The sequence below is a fragment of the Magnolia sinica genome, chromosome 1 (genome assembly GCF_029962835.1).
Source record: "Magnolia sinica isolate HGM2019 chromosome 1, MsV1, whole genome shotgun sequence".
NCBI lineage: Eukaryota > Viridiplantae > Streptophyta > Magnoliopsida > Magnoliales > Magnoliaceae > Magnolia > Magnolia sinica.
In genome coordinates, this window is record NC_080573.1 from 18,572,728 (window position 1) to 18,589,981 (window position 17,254).

Consider the following 17,254-nt stretch of genomic DNA (forward strand, 5'->3'; position numbering starts at 1 on the left):
GCATCTAAGGGCGGTTCTTGAAACCCTTGAGAAAAATCGGTTGTTTACACAATTTAGGAAGTGCGCCTTCTGAAAAGATTAGGTCAAATTTCTGTGACATGTAGTGTCCAAAGAAGGAATATCTATAGATCTTGCCAAGGTGGCAGCAGTACAAGATTGGAAGCAACCGAAGTCAGTTACGGAAGTGCGAAGTTTTCTCGGTCTCGCCGGCTATTATTGAAGATTCATGAGAGATTTTTCAAAAATAGCTCGGCTGCTATCCCAGCTTACACGAAAGGACCTCAAGTTTGCCTGGAATGAGAAGGCGGAGGTGGCCTTCCAAGAGTTGAAAGATAAACTGACGTCAGCACCTGTGCTCGTGTTACCTGAACAGGGGATCAAGTACACCGTATATACCGACGCCTCTCACGTGGGCTTGGGTTGTGTACTCATGCAAAAAGACCGGGCAATTACTTATGATTCTCGATAGCTAAGGAGCATGAGGAGAACTACCCCACTCATGATATTGAACTCGTAGCGGTAGTTTTCGCATTGAAAATATGGAGACAATATCTCTATGGTGAGGAGTTTGAGCTCTTTTCTGATCATAAGAGCCTCAAATACATCTTCACCCAGAAGGACCTCAATATGAGACAACGTCGCTAGATGGAAACGTTGAAGGACTTCAAGTTCGACATCTCGTATCACCCTGGCAAGGCGAATTTAATGGCGAACGCCCTGAGTCGTAAGAAGACAATCGAATTTGCGGCCCCGCTAATGGTGAGAGAGTGAGACATGGTGGAGTTTGTGCGGGACTTTGACATGAAGTTAACGGTGGGGGAACCATACGAGTTCATAGCCCATATTCAGCCCAGCCGATGATTAACAGCAAAATCATTGAAGCCCAGGAGAGCGATGAGTTATTGAGGAAGATAAAAGAGAAAGCAAGGAATGATGTGGGGTCTGAGTGGAGGATCGATACCGATGGAGGATTGCAGTACCGAGGCCACCTTTGCGTTCCAAATCTTCAAGGACTATGAGAAGAAGTCTTAAATGTCGCTCACAACTCCAAGTTAGCGATGCATCCTGGTAGTACAAAAATGTACCGGGATCTAAAGTGAAACTATTGGTGGGACAACATGAAGAAGGAGATAGCGGAGTATGTGGCCCGATGCCTCACGTGTCAACAGGTCAAGGCCGAGCACCGCCGACCGCCGGGCCTTTTGCAACCCATGCCCATAGCAGAATGGAAGTGGGACTTCATATCTATGGACTTCATTGCCGGGTTGCCCAAGACTAGGAAGGGGCATGACTCGATATGGGTGATTGTAGACAAGCTAACCAAATCAGCCCACTTCCTGCCAATCAAGACTTCTAGCTTCACCGATGATTTGGCCAAGTTGTATATCAAAGAAATCGTGCGGCTCCATGGCGTCCTGTTGGAGATTGTGTCGGACCGGGATACTCGATTCACGTCGATCTTCTGGACCCGCATCCAAGAGGCCATGGGAGTGAAGTTGAAGTTTAGCACCGCCTTCCACCCGCAGACAGATGGGCAAACCAAGCGGGTGAACCAGATATTGGAAGACATGTTGCGAGCTTGCGTACTTGACTTTCAAGAGGGTTGGGACGATTGTCTCCTATATGCCGAGTTCGCTTACAACAATAGCTTCCAGGCTAGCATCGGTATGGCGCCTTACGAGGCTTTGTATGGGCGTCCGTGTCGAGCCTCGTATTGTTGGGAGGAAATTGGTGAGAAGAGTTTGCTACGGATCACGACCGAGAAGATTGGAATTATCCGGCACCGCCTCTTGACGGCTCAAAGCATGTAGAAAAGCTATACCGACACAAGGCAGAGAGACTTAGAATCTGAAGCTGTGGACCACATATTTCTCAAGATCTCCCCAATGAAGGGCGTTTTACACTTCGGCAAGAAGGGAAAGCTCGCGCTACGGTTCATAGGGCCCTTCCAGATTTTGGACTGTGTGGGTGCGGTTGTCTATCGCTTGGCCCTACCCTCGCCTCTCACCGAAGTGTATAACGTCTTCCACGTATCAATGTTGAAGAAGTACGTCCCCGATCCTTCGTATATCATCAAGTGGGAACATGTGGAACTCAAGAAAAATGCCACATACATTCTCCGGCCCTCTCGAATAGTGGATAGAAAGGAGCAGGTCCTATGCAACAAGGTCATCCCATTAGTCAAGGTATTATGGACCCATCACGATAAAGAAGAGGCCACTTGGGAGACGGAAGCAGAAGTCCGCAAGCATTACCCAAGTCTGCTTCAGCAATACGAACAGGTACAAATTTTGAAGATGAAATTTATTTATAAGGGAGGTAGATTGTAACGTCCCGTCCAACCAGCACAGTGTCCTGAGGCGTTCACGTACGATTTGCCACAGGATCGTTCGCTAAAGTACTCGTGGTGGGGTAGCACGAGTTAATTAACCTAGGTTTAGCCCATTAGGGTAGATCAGTCTGGTCAGGATCGGACCAAGTGCAGGCCGTCAAGCCAGATGGTCTGTTTACACTTAACGACAGCCCGTGCAGGCCACCCAACAACCGAGGAAGGCTAGAAAATTATAAAAATTTAGAGAAACATAGATTTCACTGGGCTTATAGTCCATCGTGGGCCACAGACTCATCATCACTGGGCTTATGGTCCATCGTGAACCACGGACTCATCAGATACCCAGAAGTGAAATCTGGCACTGGCTAAATGCACCCCACCAATGTCAGGATCGAAATCTGGCACTTGCAAATGAAACTGAGATACTAGGCTATCCAGCTGTTGGATCTCTTCTACATTTACGGTGAAGGTCTAACAAATTTTCCTACACCCATCCACAAAGTCTAGGACCGGATCGTGAAACAGAGACCGTTGATCGTAAATCGGACCCATACGACCAGACCCCAGATTCGATCATCCCCAAATTTTTCTTGGCCCTTCATCGGGCCATGGAGCACCTATCCTATAAATTTCATGGCCAGGGGGCCACCAGAACTGCTTCATCAATCAGAATGGACCCCATAGGGCCATTGAGAGACCGGAACCATATGATCAAACCCCACATCTGTTCATCCGTTTGTTCTCAAATTTTGCATGGCCCCTCATCGGGCCATGGGGCACCTGTTCACCAAATTTGGTGACATAGGGGTGTTGGGTACACCCCAAAGTCAATGAGTCCCTGAGGGCCATTATGGGAATTCATTGAAACTTAAGACCACTTAGCCCAACTCTAGGAAATAAAGCCTTAGCCTTATCTCATAACTCCCACCACAACTACCATTACCAAGGCAGTAAAGAGAAAGCTAGGAAGTAAGGAGAGAAGAAAGAGAGTGAAGGAAAGCTAAGTTGGACCTTAGATCGAGGTGGGGCCCAAGGGAATCAATCCTTTCAACTCCCTATCCTTTCTCCAAAGGAAACTCTACACCATAACCTCAACAATCGTCCGTGGATCGTCTGGGTAAGATCCTTCACCCCTTCTTCTTGAAAGTCCATGTATTAAGAAGAGATTGTCATAGAATTCTAACATGCAAGGGCTTATTCTAGGGATTCCTGCCGGTCGACCCAAAAGCCCTCATTCCTAGGTCAGTTTCTGAACCTCCAACGATCCATAGGTACGAACTATTTTTCTTAGGTGGCCTACTACCAATTTTAGCACGAGCTTAATGATTTTAATTGCTTGGATGTTATATTTGAAATTCTAGAGAAACCCTAGAAATCATATGTTTGTTGGAATTGTATGGATGTGCATGCTTAGCTCTCAAATTTGGTGTTCATCTTGCCTCTCACATGATATTAAGTATGGATGATAGTATGCTCATGTTTACTTAATTCATTTTCCTCATATGTGGTACTTCATTGCATGTGTGATTTATTACCCTTGTGCTCATGATTTCTTGAGATAGAGGAAGTGCTTAACTTCCTCACGAACCCACACGCTCACCCGCACCTTGTTTCTTGATAATGTTGCTTGCTTGGTAGGAGTATTCGTTTTATATAGTTGAGATGCATGAGAACATGACATTGATATGTTAGTTGATAACCTGGATAGTTGACAGGTTATGGATCATCCTCACACTCTTGGGTTGGTCAGGAACATGAGGAGAGACGGTAGTCCCATCGGTAGGACTATGCTAGGGCTAGATCCGTGGGTTTGGGCGGGTGTGTTCGAGTGACTGTGGTTCGACTACATGTGTCCCTTGTGCCCGATGTCACTCGTCTCACGCTCGCCTGATTCGTGCGGTCTAGCCTACTGTCTGACCAACCTTGTTTGTTAACCCTATTTGCTCACACCTGTATGGAACCTAGAACACCCTACAACCGTAAGTGGCCCACCAATACTCGATTGCAACTGGTCCACAGCCTCGTGAGCCGGGCATGGTGGAATGGGACACTGTGTCTGAGCTGTCAGACTGCGATGGGGTGCCACGCCTCCCCGTAGTGACCGCGAGCGATCCCTTTCTCTCGACACTCCTCATGTGCTTGAAGTCGGGGATGACGAACCCGATGGGATCACGGATTGCGGGGTCTCGACCCCACGCATTGGAGGGTCTTGGCCTCGCAAGTAGTTTAGGGCATTAATACATGAGGTGTATTAAATTCCCCAACCTGCTGGATGAATAGACTTAACTAATAACTCGGCAAACACGATCGCATTGCATCGCATTAGTTAGGGTGGAGACTCGAAAGTCGAGGTCGCTCTGAGGGAGTATGGCCATACGCGACTGTTAGATGGAGTCGCTCGAGGGAGCATTGTGGCGAGGGCATGCATCATATCACCCCGCATACATGTATTTTAAAAGTATTGCTAAGTGTTGATAATTAGCTGCTTTTCATTAAGTTCATATTATAATTGATGCCTGTTATAACTTGAGACTAATAGCACCACTGAGTTAATCACTCACTCCCACTCTGGGACAGTGTTTTAAAACACCAACCAGACCCGTTCATAGATGCAGGTGACTCGGGGCTTGAGGAGCCTAGTGTGGCGAGCTTCGAGGAGGAGGACGAGCTGTCCTACTTCCAGTTGATGGACGATTCTCTGCCAGCTTGAGAGGCGGGATTAGATCGCTGAGCAAGGGGCTCAGTTCTATTCTTTTTGGACTTACTATTCTTTTGCGATTTTGTTGGGTAGCGTCATGTGCAACCCATTTATTCTTTTGGGCATGTATATATATATATATATTTGTATTTGGTCTCTTTCATTTCAGTGGACTTGTGTGGATGTACTTCATGTTCCAGGAGATTCCAGGCTGCGCATTTAGACTGGATCGCATATTAATGAAAACCGGCTATAAGTGACCCCGGGAACTCGGGAGTCGAGTATATACACGACCCCCGATTTCCAAGGTGTTACAGAAGGGGAGAGAGAGAGAGAGAGAGAGAGAGAGAGAGAGAGAGAGAGATTTACACACAAATAAAATTAAAATTATAAATCTAAAAGAGGTTTTTAATTCCCAACTTCCAACTTTTAACTTCCAAATTCTTGTCTAAGTTGTCTACTTATCTTCTCTTCACCTTTGTCCCTTCACTTGAGTATTGATCTTGAATTCTTGTTATAACTTGTACTTGTGAGTTGTAACTTGTAAGATGTAACTTGTAAGTTGTAACTTGTCACTTGTAAGTTGTAACAACTAACAACTAACAAAGTAACAAATCAATTAACAAACAAAATAAATTTTTTAAAAGAAATGATAGAAAGAAGTTGTTAGAATTAAAAACTTAGAAGTTAGAACTTAGAAAACTTAGTTAGAACTTGGTTATTATGAAATATAAAACTCTAAATGAAAATGAGATAGAAAGAGAGAGTGATGTTATGTATGTTCCCTTGATTGAACTAGAAAGTAGAAACTAGAAAGAGAGTTCAATCAATTCAGTGGATGGAGATTGGAGAGGAGTCCCTTGACTCTTGAATCTTGATTCTTGAATATGGATGGTATGATGTATCATGTATCTTGGATTCTTGATTCTTGATTCTTGTACCCTTCCTTGATTCTTGATTCTTGAAGGTTGAAATAAAAGAAAAGAAATATGGAAATGGAATATGGATGGAGAGGAGTGGATGTAGAATGTAGATTGTAAAGTGCTTAAAAGTTAAAATTAGAAATATGTAAGAGAGGATGTAGTAAGAGAAATAAAGAATAGAGAGAGAGTTTGAGCTTCTTTTTTTTGCATGTAGAAATGCTTAGAATGCATATTTATAGAGAAAAAATCTGAATTAAAAAAAAGGTCAAAAATCTGACCGTTGGCCATTATGCGATCGCATATGCAGTATGCGATCGCATACATCGCATATGCTGGCACATGTGGCATATGCGATCGCATATGTGCAGGGATCGCATATGCCACTGCCGTATATGCGATGGCTCTAAAAATATGCACATATGCGATCGCACATGACAACACTTTTAAAACCCCTTTACAAGCATGTTTCACATACTTGAAAGATAACTTTGACTGTTTAACATATATACAATTCTCGCATATACTAAAATTAATGCTTTTAAAAACTAGAATTAAATAACAATTAGAAAGTACCTTCATACCCTGCTCGCTCATGTGGTTTAAGCATGCATGCTACATATGTGCAAACATGGAGTCTGTTACAAGCGATGCAACTCCACCTAATAAAGTACTCCCGATCAACCTGTAAAGGTTAATTTCCATTCTTCTATGCCTTCATGACTATAAGTGTCCCCTTTGAAACTTTAAGAACACGATCGAAACTGGCAAATTTACACCCTAGTGCCTCGAGTGCTCCTAGAGGTATCAGACTCTTCCTCAAATCAGGAATGTATCTTACTTCAATCAAGATACGCTCCATGCTATCAAACATATTGATGCGTACCTATCCAACGCCTACCACTTTACATGCATTGTCATTGCCCATAAACACTTGGCCACCATCGCACTTACTATAACTGGTGAACCAACTCCAATGAGGGCTCATGTGGTTTGAAGCCCCGGTATCCAAAATCCATTCTTCATTAAAGTACCCTGATTTTGATGTAGTCAACACATTACTACCATTTGATTCATCATTAAATTCAGCTTCCCTAGAAGAATGATCTGAATTCTCCTTTCTCGACTTAGGATTCTGACAATTCTTCTTCATGTGCCCTAACATGCCACAATTTCAATACTTCAACTTTCATTTGCCCTCGCCCTTAGATTTGGACCTCGATCGCGGAGATCCACTATCTTGCTCAGAATTTCTCCCCCTCATAACCGATGTATCTCTAGAAGTACCCATGTCACTGTTTTTCTTTCTCATCGCCTTCGACTGAAGAGCTGAGATAACGGTCTCAATGCTAATGGTCATTCTACCAATGCACAAAGAGTCCTTCAATGACTTATATAAAGTAGGGAGAGAATTCAGCAATATATATGCCCAACCTTCATTCTTCATCATCTCTTCCACATCCAACAATTTGCAAATCAATCTGTTGAAGTCACTAATGTGGTCTCAACGTCAGCCCCTTCCGACATCTTCGGATCGAACAATTGTAGCTTTAAGTATAAGCGATTCTCAAGAAATTTCTTCACATATATATTCTTTAATTTTGCCCATTACTTGTTGCGATTTTTTCTCTTATTACATTATCAAGGACTCCATCCGTTAAGAACAATTGGATAGTAGTTCTAGCTTTCATATCCATCTTGTTCCATTATTCTTCTGTCATAGATTTCAGTCGCTTTTCATAGAGAGCTTCGTCTAATCCTTATTAAACTAAGATATTGTTCATCTTACCTTTCCATAGTTCAAAATTATTTTTATCGGAGTATTTTTCTACATCGAACTTTGGGTTAGATGTCATTGATACCTTGCTTTCAGATTCGATCTGTTCCCAACATTAGCTCTAATACCACTTGTTGAAAACCTTGAAAACACTCTGAGACATATCAAACAAAGTACACGCAATCGCACAACCAAGTCTAAACAAGAACAATATGAATTTTACGTGGAAAACCCCTTTCGAGAAAAAACCAGTACAACACAAAGCGGCGAGTAATGCACTATGAAAGTAAAAATTATAAGAGATAATCTTATCAATTCAACCAAGCCTCGAATCTACTTTACAAGCCCTAATTATGCCTTTGAACCCTTAGAAACAAATTAGAAATTCCTAGAACACCCTCTCATGCCCTAATCTTGATTACACCTTATATATATATATATATATATATATATATATATATATATATATATATATATATATATATATATATATATATATATATATATTATCACGACCAGAATAGTAAATAAATTCCACATGTACGCAATTTTATGCACACCTTCAATGGGACCTTCGATGGCGTCAAAACTCATTGAGGATCTGTCGATGGCATCGAATTTACTTCGATGACATCGAGTAACAACATTAAAACTTTCTAGCAACCAACATGAATTTTTCAAAATTTTTTATAGTATTGAGCACATATTGATGGTATCGATATCTGCTCGATGGCATCGAGTGGTCTGTTGATGGCATCGACAGACCCTGTTATTGATAGATTTAAGACATTAACAACAACATCTGCCTAGGGTGCTTCTTCAGTTCTCGCATCATGCACTTTTCTAGTTTAAAAACAAAACCCCATTGACTCAGTCAAGGCATGCCTGGTCATATCGGGTCGGCCGAGTTTTTTAGTCAAGGAGTCTTGTTGATGAGAGCCAACCAAGTCACGGCAAGCATCTTTCCATGGGACTCGGGATCTTGTCAAGTTGAGTTGGTTCTCTGAGTTTCGAGTCAACCTACCAAGATTTAGAACCATGCATCCAAATCATTCATCAGTTGGCTAGAGCTCTGTATGGATGGCCTAGTCCAACAAAATAGGCAAGTCCATATATCTGTGAGCCTCTCGTTTACATTGAATGTAGACTCGTCAAATTTTATATTATTCGTTAGTCTCATGTTCTCATGTATGTGGCCCACCTAATGAGTTGCTAATTTTTTATATATTTTTTTTTATTGCCATGTTATTGTTGAAATTTGTAGTTTTTAAAAAATATTCAAAATTTTGTGATTTTGCCACCAAAACGGTTTTTGGGAAATTTCAAATTAAATGTGTGGTGTGTGCTTTTAGTCCTACATCGGAAATGGTAGAAAAGTTTTTGAGGTTTTTATGTAGATTTGTAGGTAGTATTCTTACTTAGATGTTTTGGAGATGGAGATCTCTGGGTTGCGTGTTCTAGTGCGTAGCACTACACTAGAATACACACGCACGAGCAGGCGTGGGCGAGGGCGAGGGTGTGGGCAGTGTGGCTGTAGTGGCGCTAGTTAGCGCACTTAGCAATGGTCCACTACCTGTTGCCTATGTAAACTGGACCATTCCGGTCCAAAATCAATCATCTCAATATCATCTCTCCCATCAGATACTTGAAATCTCCTTTTTAGAATACTGTGAACATTTCCATTGTCTGAATCTGTCAGAAAAGATTTACTGCATTAAACTGTTCCATAGTAGACCCATCGTGATTGTTGCACGCCAGATCTAGACAAGCTTGCCTTATCCAGGGTGAATTATGCTTTAAGGACAGCATATCGATCATTTCACATGATTCAGCCTAGTGAAACGAATTTCATATTTTATTTTATTTTTCTATTTTCGGTTTATATATCCAACGGATTATTTTCTAACAATTATTGCACGCTGGGGGACTTGCTGATGTGCATTTCACACGACTTCTTCCCATCAACTGGCTGCGTGTGGATATGCATCTGGACTTTGCAAGCTTCTAGATTTCACTCTCAGCTTGTCCTCATTCGATCCTGTGGACCCATAAAAGTAAGAACAAAGCAGAAGCCTTTTCATCTTGCTCCATACGCGGTGGGGCCCACTCTGAGACATGCATATGGTGGGACCTGCTGTGATGATGACCCGGTACAGAAATCAGGCATGTCTGTTCATCAGGCGGCCCACGTGTACATGAGATGGAAAGTTTGGCAAATTCGATAAACTACTCTTGCCTTGCCAGATCGTCTTCATGGTATGGCACAACCTTTTTTTTTATTATTTTTTATTTTTTTTGGTATATGACTGATATGCTGCATGCATGTGCGGATGTATGTGTTAATTTGGCGAATAGACATGGGCCTAAGAAAGCACACGGCTGATGTCTAAGTTGCTTTTTTCATTCCTCTTCCCAGATGAATGTTTTCTTATGCTCAGATAAGTGAAAATCACTATCATATCCTAAATAAACTGCTGGAATCAGGTGGGTCCACAGATCAGCAGAAAATGTGGTACTGTTGGATGAAAGTATTGGCTAGAGATTAATTCTGACCCTCAGTGAGAACAGCTTGTTGCAATTTCTGCTGTGAGCTTGTATGGTGGTTGGTTTCCCAGTGGATTCCACCATGGCCATCCAGGGTGGAAGACCCACCATATAGAATCTAGATCATCAGTTGAAGTGCACGGTAGCAATGCATAGGATAGAACTAGCCCAGTCGTTAGCCACAAAACTGCTGGCCCATCCCAGGCTCTCCATGTCTGTGGCCCATATATGTTCATTTGAAATGCCTGTACGCTGAAACTTAATATAGATGTGTGACTGCCAAAATCTCATATATTGGTCACCTTAACCTTAAATATCCAACCATTATGCATTTGAGCTCTTGCTCTGGGGCCACTGGTGGTGCAATTTTTGAACAGTCTCCTCAATGCGACACAATTTTCAAATGAATAAAACCAATTTAATGGGACTTGCGTTTGATGGGTGGTCCACTTAATACTCAGCTTAATGTATTGCCTGATTGATAAGATATTGTATCATTATCCATCCATGAGGTGGCCTAGAAAATTAAAATAAGCCAGTCCAATATTCTTGAATGATAAGCTCAGTGTGAAATGGACAGGGAACTGTAAATTGTATGTGGTATAAAACCTCTTGTTCTTTCAGCAATTGGATGATCCTGTTCGCCCCATGTGTGGGCTTATGTAATGGGCCATCAGTTTCGGGCAACGATGGATATAGGCTGGTTTATATTGGAACAAAAAACCTGGACCAAAAGTAGATGAATGTGTGCTTAGAAAATATGGGGAGTAGATGTCATTTCCCTGTTTTTATTCCCTTTGAGAACTCTTCCTCGTGTAATTCTTTTGCGAGTGTTTCTACGGAGCAACAATCCCCATCACATGCATGGGGATCATGTTGGTTCATAGGGATGGGTGACCCGAATCTCATTGGTCCAATGATCTACTATCTATACTCTCTGATGAAATGAGAGGGCGTCATCAGTCTTATCTTGGTACCATTTGAAAATTGGTGATGACTCTTCAAGTACTATATATACACTTTGCATAGTTAATTTTCTTTCCACACCCCTGGCATTTTTTCTTCTTTGCATAGTTGTATTCTACTTTTAGCCACCCATTTGATAGCCGTTAATCATGATTAATGTGATTTTAGAGATATGCTCCATCCGCAATTGGACCCCACAATTTGGTGGTGTAGATGTACATTAGTGCCACATCTGAGGAAGATGAGTCACTACATAGCCATAAGCTAATTAAAACATTCATAGCCATAACCTTAAGAAATTGATAATAAAAGAGAGAATTAAAAAGATTTACTGTGTTTAAAGAAATTAGACTGTTAATGAGAAAAACGACAGTATTGAATGGCATAACAGGTGGGACGGGGCACTGGCCACCACAGTGAATCAACAATTAACCGTTTGCTCATGCGTACAAAGACATGAGAAGTGATCAATGCCATGTGTTTCAAGAAAGGTTTTGAATTTAATTCCTGTATTCACTGCCAACATTAGTTTGAAGACTTTTGATTATGCACTCAAACATATTCTGAATGTTCAATTTAAATCATTGAAAAAACACATAGTGCATAGCAAAGAAAAATACCATGCAAATCTAAAAACATCATCAATGAAATGTATGTATCTAATAGCAAAACCAAGTCCAACTCCAGGTATCAGAACGTACTAATTCCAAAGGCTTATTGCCTACAAATAAAACATTAAAAAGGAAGTTTTAAGTCTTTTACCCATCTGACAGGAGGAACAAGAGTTCACAGATTTATTAATGGAGACAGGAAGTTAAAAGCAAGACCGGTGATGAATTTGGGGTTGCCTCTAGAAGATAGAAATGGCCTTTCCTCGAGTCATGCAGAAGATATCTCCCGTATTGATGTTCCTTCACAAAGAAAGCAGTTGGATGAAACTCAGAGTGATGCAAATACCAATTAGCTAGAGAGGGGGACTTGGATGCCAAATGCATCTAGAGAGGTGAGTCACACCATGAGATTTTTCTTATGGCAATGGCATATTAACCATGGCACCTGCCAGACTAGTGAGGTGTGGCAGTTGCAGGGTTTGTGAATCGCCTCTTCAATGTCCCATGAGCAATTGTGGAACAAATGGAAGGAAATACAAAAGGAATGAAGTGTGGTTACACTTTAATCACACTATTCTCACCTTCTTCTCCTTCTTCTTCTTTCCTCCATATGCACCACCTACAATCATCAATTGTAACTTCGAATTGGAATGACTTAAGCATCGGACACTGGTAAACCTTGAAGAGTCTTAAAGATGACATTGCACTTCGCATCCTCGGCCACTCCTCATCCATCTCTTCTAAGTTCGATAGCACCAAGACCTCCACTTTCCATACTGCATTCTTGTTGTCCCAAAAACTGTGACCCATTTGCCTAATCCTTCCCCCATAAATGGAAAGAAACTGAAGATTGGGAAGGGAAGTAGGACTGAGCCACGCAGGTGTCTTTTCTCCTGGATATCCCCAAAGATGCAACTCTCTGAGGTATTTTAACGGAGGAGAAATCTCACTGTCTATCTTCATCACAAATCCATCGCTTTTAAGAGAACTGCCATGAAAGTTTACGTTTAGAAATTGCAGATGGTGGAGCATTGATAACACATTCCATTCCCCTTCTTCTATTTGTTCATCTGACTTTATCTCCATCCAGAGTTCTCTGAGTCTTGTCAATGTCTTCAACTGTGAAATTCCGGATCCATTTCTACAAATCGAATTCACAGGCCTAAACACAAATAACCGTTCAAGATTTGAAAGCTTTCCAAGCCCTTCTGGCATGCATTCAAAAGATGAGCAGTGAAAGATGCTGATGGCTGTCAGCTTCTCCAATGTTGTGATTGATGGTGGAAGCCTTTCCAATTTGGGGCAGTCGATTAAACATAAAATTTGAAGATTATGAAGATTTCTGATTGAATCAGGGAGTGTTCTTAAGGCAGAATTCTCTATTTTAAGATAAACGAGGTGCTGTAATGAACCTATCCCACTCAACCAATCCTCAGTCACAACATCTACATGCATCCTTAGCAAGGGTGACAATGAAAGAGATAACACCCTCAACCACCTAACTTTGCAGAGTTTTGGTTTTACACTTGCAATGATCTCCTCGCTCTCAATTTCCATCCCAACCAACGTCCGCAGCTTGGAACTGTTTCCAGTAATCTCTACTGTATTCCTCACAATTCCCACACGGCGAGACTGCTCACTGAATGCGGGCCTACCTCCACTGTCCAAGCTCACAAAAAAGCTCTCTTCTCTTGCAATTTTTACAACCATATCTCGAACCATATCATGCATTTTGCAATGAAAAAAGCGTATTTCCAACTCATCTTTACCCACTCCAACTATCAAAAATCGATTAAATAATTCTGCAATGCAATCTTCTCCGATCTCAAGTGCGGTTTTCCCATTTCTTCCACAAACAAAACCCTCACCAATCCACCAGTTAATCATGTCCACAACGTTAATTTCAAAATCTTCAGGAAACATGGCAAAGCACAAGAAGCAAGGTTTTAAGTGTGTTGGGAGCTCTTGGTAGCTTAACTCCAGACTAGAAATGACCGGTTCAACTTTCTTACTGATTTCCAACTCCTCCTTTAGGTGCTCCGATATTTGCCTCCAGTCATGGATGGAATCACCTTTCCCAAACATCATTCCACCCACAACCTTTATTGCCAGAGGAAGCCCCCCGCACCTCGCAACGATCTCCTTTCCAAAGCCCTCCAAATTCTTATTTGTGCACTTACCTCCTTTTCTTGCAAAAGCTACTTTTTCGAATAATGACCAACTATTTTCATTTGAAAGAATTTGCAGATGATGTATTCGCTTGTCAGTAGCCCCCATTGATGTAGCAACCTCTTCATTCCTTGTTGTAACAATGACATAACTGCCTCTCACTTTGGGCAAAGCGGACTTTAAGCTTTCCCACCACTTCCTTTCACCCGTTCCCCAAACGTCATCTAAAACTACCAAGTACTTATCATCTAACTTGCTCTTAAGCCTTTGCAATAGCTCTTCGATGTCATTTCCCCTCACAAATTCTTCTTCTACATTTAGTTTCCTCAGCATCTTCTTCAGCAATTCATCGAATTTGAAATTTTGAGAAATAGTTATAAACGATGAGTGCTTAAAAGAGTTTTTCACACTCACACTATCACATATCTTTTTAGCAAGTGTTGTTTTACCGATTCCCCCCATTCCAACTATTCCAATCACCTTCGAGGGTCCATCTGCTTCTAAAATCCAATTTCTAATCTTCGCGGAGTCATATTCTAATCCTACCATTTCAGCTTCATCTATTAGGATTGGGTAGGTGAATGGCATATTACCACCATCTTCATCTTTGCCAGTTTGGTGTGGAGCTGTAGGCAAGTAGGAGCTCATCCTCTTATTCATCTTCCTTACTTCTTGATTTATTTTCCTCAACCGCTTTCCCAACTGACAACGGGATTTGAAACGGGTAGGAGAGCAATGACTTATAAAATTAGGTGCACACCCTTGGTGTTTTTTCTGGAATAGAAGCTGACAATCTACTATTACATCCTCAGCATCGTATACCAACTCTCTTAAGTCACTCTTTACTGTCTCGAGAATCTTGTTTCTTTTTTCCCTCTTCACCTGGTCAACATCATTGAGATAGCTCTGCATGTACTTTAGCTCTTCCTTTATTTCCTTAAACTGGTCATCAAACTCAAGTAGATGATGACCTTCGCTTTTGAGTAATGACACCAAATTATTCAGGAGAACATTGACGACAGCATTTGCCATTTTCCTGTGAAATAATATCATTCCTTTATGAAAATAGAATTCAAAACTAGAAGGTAAGAGGGAAAGAGGAAAGAATAAAAATTAGGTAGAAAATATTGCAATTGAATTCACTACAAGAAAGTAATTGCACAAGTATTCCTACAACAAACATATTTTCGCTTTATTTTGGTCATTTTTCCTTAAGCCTAATACATTGTTTAGAAGCTCGGTGAGTCAACTCAGAACTCAATTATATCAATTCGAATCAGCATGAAAATGTGCCAAGTTCCTATATGACTTAGGTTCTTACAAGACTTGTTGGGTTTGCCTAAACTTGTCCCGGTTTTGCGCTAACTCTGTGGACTTGCCAAGTTTTGTATTATTGGTTGAGTTTTATAAAGTGACAAGGTTTGATAACAAAATGTAAGAGGTTTGAACCCACCACCTCTAACATAAACAAAGACCTTGCTTTAGTTTTGTTAGAAGACTCGCCGGGTTTTTTCTAAACTCACCATTATTATATATGCACTAACTTGTTAGTTTTATGTTACTTGGGTGAGTTCTATAGAGTAAAAAGCTATGGTAGGAAAAAAAAAACCTATGAACAAAGCAACTTGATCACTATGTTACTTCATAGTCTACCTGAGGTACCTGAGTTGTTATGGGAACATACTTTGTTAATATATGGTTGGTTGTCATCCACATACTAGATTGTATGGTGTTCGCTTAGTATCTTAATGATAGATGTGTTAAGCTATCATTCTGCCTAGGGTAAATAGCAGGCCCAATTTTAGCCGATGCTCTATGAATTGAAACTGAGTCTAGATAGATAGAATTGATGAAGAAACCAACCATTGTTCTGATGGTACTGCATTACATGCCAGATGGATGGTTGTAGGCTCCACCATTTCCTAATTGGGAGTACTATATCTCTTATATTGGTTGGCGCAGCGCAAAAGGTCCACCACAAAACGTCTTCCTTGTCAAAACAAGGAAACTCAATTTCAATGCGTCTCATCCACCTGATCAGGGTGGTGCCAGGGCGCATACTTTCCCTATTTGGTCCCATGGAGCTCCGTCAACTCTGTCAAATGTGGCAGCATTTGCTTGGCTTGTGGGTTGGAATAAAGTACTTACTATTGATAATCCGCGGAGAAGGGGTTTTACCATCGTCAATGCATGCTAATTATGTTGGAGAAATGAGGAATCAGTAAATCATTTATTTATTCAGTGTCCTTTCTCGAGAGACATATGGAATAGTGTGCTGGGTCATTTCGGTGTTAGCTGGGTATTGCCAGAAATGATTGTTGACTTTTTGGTCCAATGGTATGATGGAAGGCTGGTCTCAGAGGCAGGGAGAAGATGGAGATTGTTCTTGTTGGTTGGTCTATATGGCTTGAAAGAAATAATAGATGTTTTCGAGATAAAAAGTTTCGTCATGGAGTGTTTTTTCTATATCTATGGCTTATTTAGCTGAATGGGGTGGGGCGTTGCCCTTGTAATTTTCTTTTGTTTCTTTTGTTTTCTTGTTTGTGCCTTTTTGCTCTGTTCTGTTGCTTTTCTGTTTTGTGGGCTTTGCCCTTCTTTAATAAAGTTGTCATCCTTCAAAAAACAAAAAATGCGTCTCATCCACCCAATCGGTCCTCCCATAAGTCCTTTGGATGCAACTATGACACATTTCTACTCTATAGCTTCTCTGTGGGCTCTCGCACCATCTTGATCTTTATCTCCAACTACCTAAAAAGCATTGCTAGCTCTAATACCAAATTGTTGCAACCCTCTCGAGAAAATCGTGATGAAGGGTTGTGAGCATTCAGTTGGTGGACTCTCAAGTAGTTTCCTTCTGGCTAATAGGAAACTGTATCTTTTAGTCACCTTAGCAAGCCATATAGGAAGCCCACATTCTAGAATTTTTGTGCAAAGCATTTCGTAGTGTTTATACATATGAAAGGGAAAATATGGAAACCTTAGTGTGAGAGGTGTGCATGCATGTTGTTGGAGTGGGTGAGAAACGATTCTTATATTCTCTATTTTTCTCTTGATTAGTGAAGAACAAGACTCTTTATTACTATATGGATAAGAAATCTTGCCCAGAAATGTAAATCCTTATCTTGTCTCCTCCTCCTTTTTTTTGCTCTTTTCTTTCTTGCCTTTAATTCATCTACATTGATTGTGTGCAAGATTTTTTTGCAACAATTGGTGTTAAGGCATATAAGTGAGAGGCAT

General features: G+C 41.2%; 1 protein-coding gene across 1 annotated transcript; it reads right to left on the reverse strand.

The window, feature by feature from the left end:
- Positions 1 to 12,403: 12,403 nt before the first annotated feature.
- Positions 12,404 to 14,350, reverse strand: LOC131244538 (disease resistance RPP13-like protein 4). The gene has a single exon (XM_058244082.1). The coding sequence runs from the start codon at positions 14,348 to 14,350 to the stop codon at positions 12,404 to 12,406; it is 1,947 nt and encodes a 648-aa protein (XP_058100065.1).
- Between the last annotated feature and the right edge of the window lie 2,904 nt (positions 14,351 to 17,254).